At 38.5% G+C, this 1,881-nt stretch overlaps 1 protein-coding gene across 1 annotated transcript in view; it reads right to left on the reverse strand.

The window, feature by feature from the left end:
- Positions 1-1,665: 1,665 nt before the first annotated feature.
- The window catches only part of LOC109212603 (uncharacterized mitochondrial protein AtMg00810-like), a 7,052-nt gene continuing 6,836 nt past the window's right edge, over positions 1,666-1,881 (reverse strand). The window contains exon 2 of the mRNA XM_019376257.1: positions 1,666-1,737. Coding sequence (XP_019231802.1) covers positions 1,666-1,737 — 72 coding nt within the window. The remainder of the gene's footprint in view (positions 1,738-1,881) is intronic.

Here is a 1,881-nt window from a genome sequence, read left to right on the forward strand (position 1 = left end):
TTTTTTCAACATCGATCGAGTTTAAAGATGATGAACAAATAGATCAGACAATATCTAACAAATAGTCAAAGGAACTCGAATGAACCCAAAGAAATTAGGGTTTTCAACACCAATCGAGTCTAGAGATGATAAACAAATAGATCAGACAATCACTAACGGATAGTCTCAGAAACCCTAAAAGAAATTAGGGTTTTTATCATGCTAAACTCAGAAAATATTTTGAAAGAAGAACTTGAAGAAAAACCTTAATCGGAAAAAGATGAAGAGTCCTTTTTCTGAAAGAAAAATTAAAGAGACCTCGAGAAGGCGTTTAAAAACTCATAGCAAGCATTGATCTAAAGTGAACCTGAAAGAAGTCGAAAAAACCTTAGAGATTAGGGTTTCAGAAGAACCCCAAGTGACGAGAAAGGCCTTGAAAGCCATCGATCTAAGCATGAGAGTCAAAGGTCTAACTCGAATGGCCATGGCTGGCCGGAGAAAAGTCAGAGATGATCGGAGAAAGGTCGTCGAGCAAGGACTGGGCCGAACCCCTTCAGAGTCTGGTCATGAGACCATAGAAACGAACACGTAGAAGCCATGGGAGGCTGATACAGGTCTTAGATGATCTCGGAGAGCAATGGATTAGGGTAGATTAAGGTGGCGGCGGCTAGGGTTTGGGGTTGTTGTAGAGAGGAGTTGAGAGATGAGGGGAATTCAGAGGCGGCGTATGGTGGGAAATGGTAGGGTTTGGGGAGTCATTTAGGATTAATTTAGGTAAGGGGGATTTCTGGCAGTTGATCAAGAAGGATCAACGGCTTGGATTGATCAGGTAAATGGACGGGTCATGAAGATGGGTTTGGGTCAGATTAAATCGGAATTAGGTCGGGGTTTAATAGGAATTGGGCCAGGGTAATTGGGATTCAAATTGGGGTCCAATTTAGGCTACAATCGAAATAAAATGGGGCTAACATTTAAATAGCCAATTTTCCTATTTGATTTATAAAAAATAATAAAATAATTTCTGAAAATAAATTAATGGTACTAAAATGATTTATAGTACATAATTAATTATTTAAAAATACCAGACCTAATTTTGTGAATATAAAACACAGTTAAATCTAAAAAGGGGCTAATATTGCAATTATACAATTTTAGCCTTAAAAATACTAAATATTTTGTAAAAATATAGCAAAAAAATCCCTTAACTATGTTTTAGCATAAACATAAAGATCCAATAAATAAATCATCACAACTAATAATTTTAGAAATAATTATGGGATTGTTATGGATAAAATAGGGGGATAAATCGATTTAATAATCTTTTAAATTAAGGAAAAAATAGGGAAACACTTGGAGATGCTTATATATGCATATATATGCTATTTTTGAAAGTACTTTGCATAAAAAATATACATAGGGAAAAATTGGGTATCAACAACTGCCCCTCTTTACCCGCAAAGGATGAAAGAGTTATCGGGTAAAGATATGATGGCCAAATTATGACCGAACGAAACGGTTTGAAGAAGATAGGCCGCACCCGGGTTTCTGAGCTGCCTATATATCCCTGGTCTTACAGGAATCAGGCCGTATGTAGTTCGGGATCCCTCGGCGGAGTATGCCGACACGTACTTTCCAAGAACGAACGTAATGTTTCGGTCAGGGTGAGTGAAAGGCTTACGGGAGTAGTCAGGTCTGATGTGGCTGTGGGCACTGGAGCGGAAATGCTCCTGCCGGGACAGCTGTTGCTTGCCGGTTTACCTGCAAATAAGTAATACAAGCATATATTGTGCGTAAACTTAGACATGATGCAAATTCCCGCCAGACCATGAATGTTGTCTTCGGACGGTTAAGATGACGTCCTAGGCCATGAAGCGTGCAATAAATGATTCGCAAGCTATGAAA

This window comes from Nicotiana attenuata, unplaced genomic scaffold, assembly GCF_001879085.1.
Source record: "Nicotiana attenuata strain UT unplaced genomic scaffold, NIATTr2, whole genome shotgun sequence".
In the NCBI taxonomy this organism is placed as follows: Eukaryota; Viridiplantae; Streptophyta; class Magnoliopsida; order Solanales; family Solanaceae; genus Nicotiana; species Nicotiana attenuata.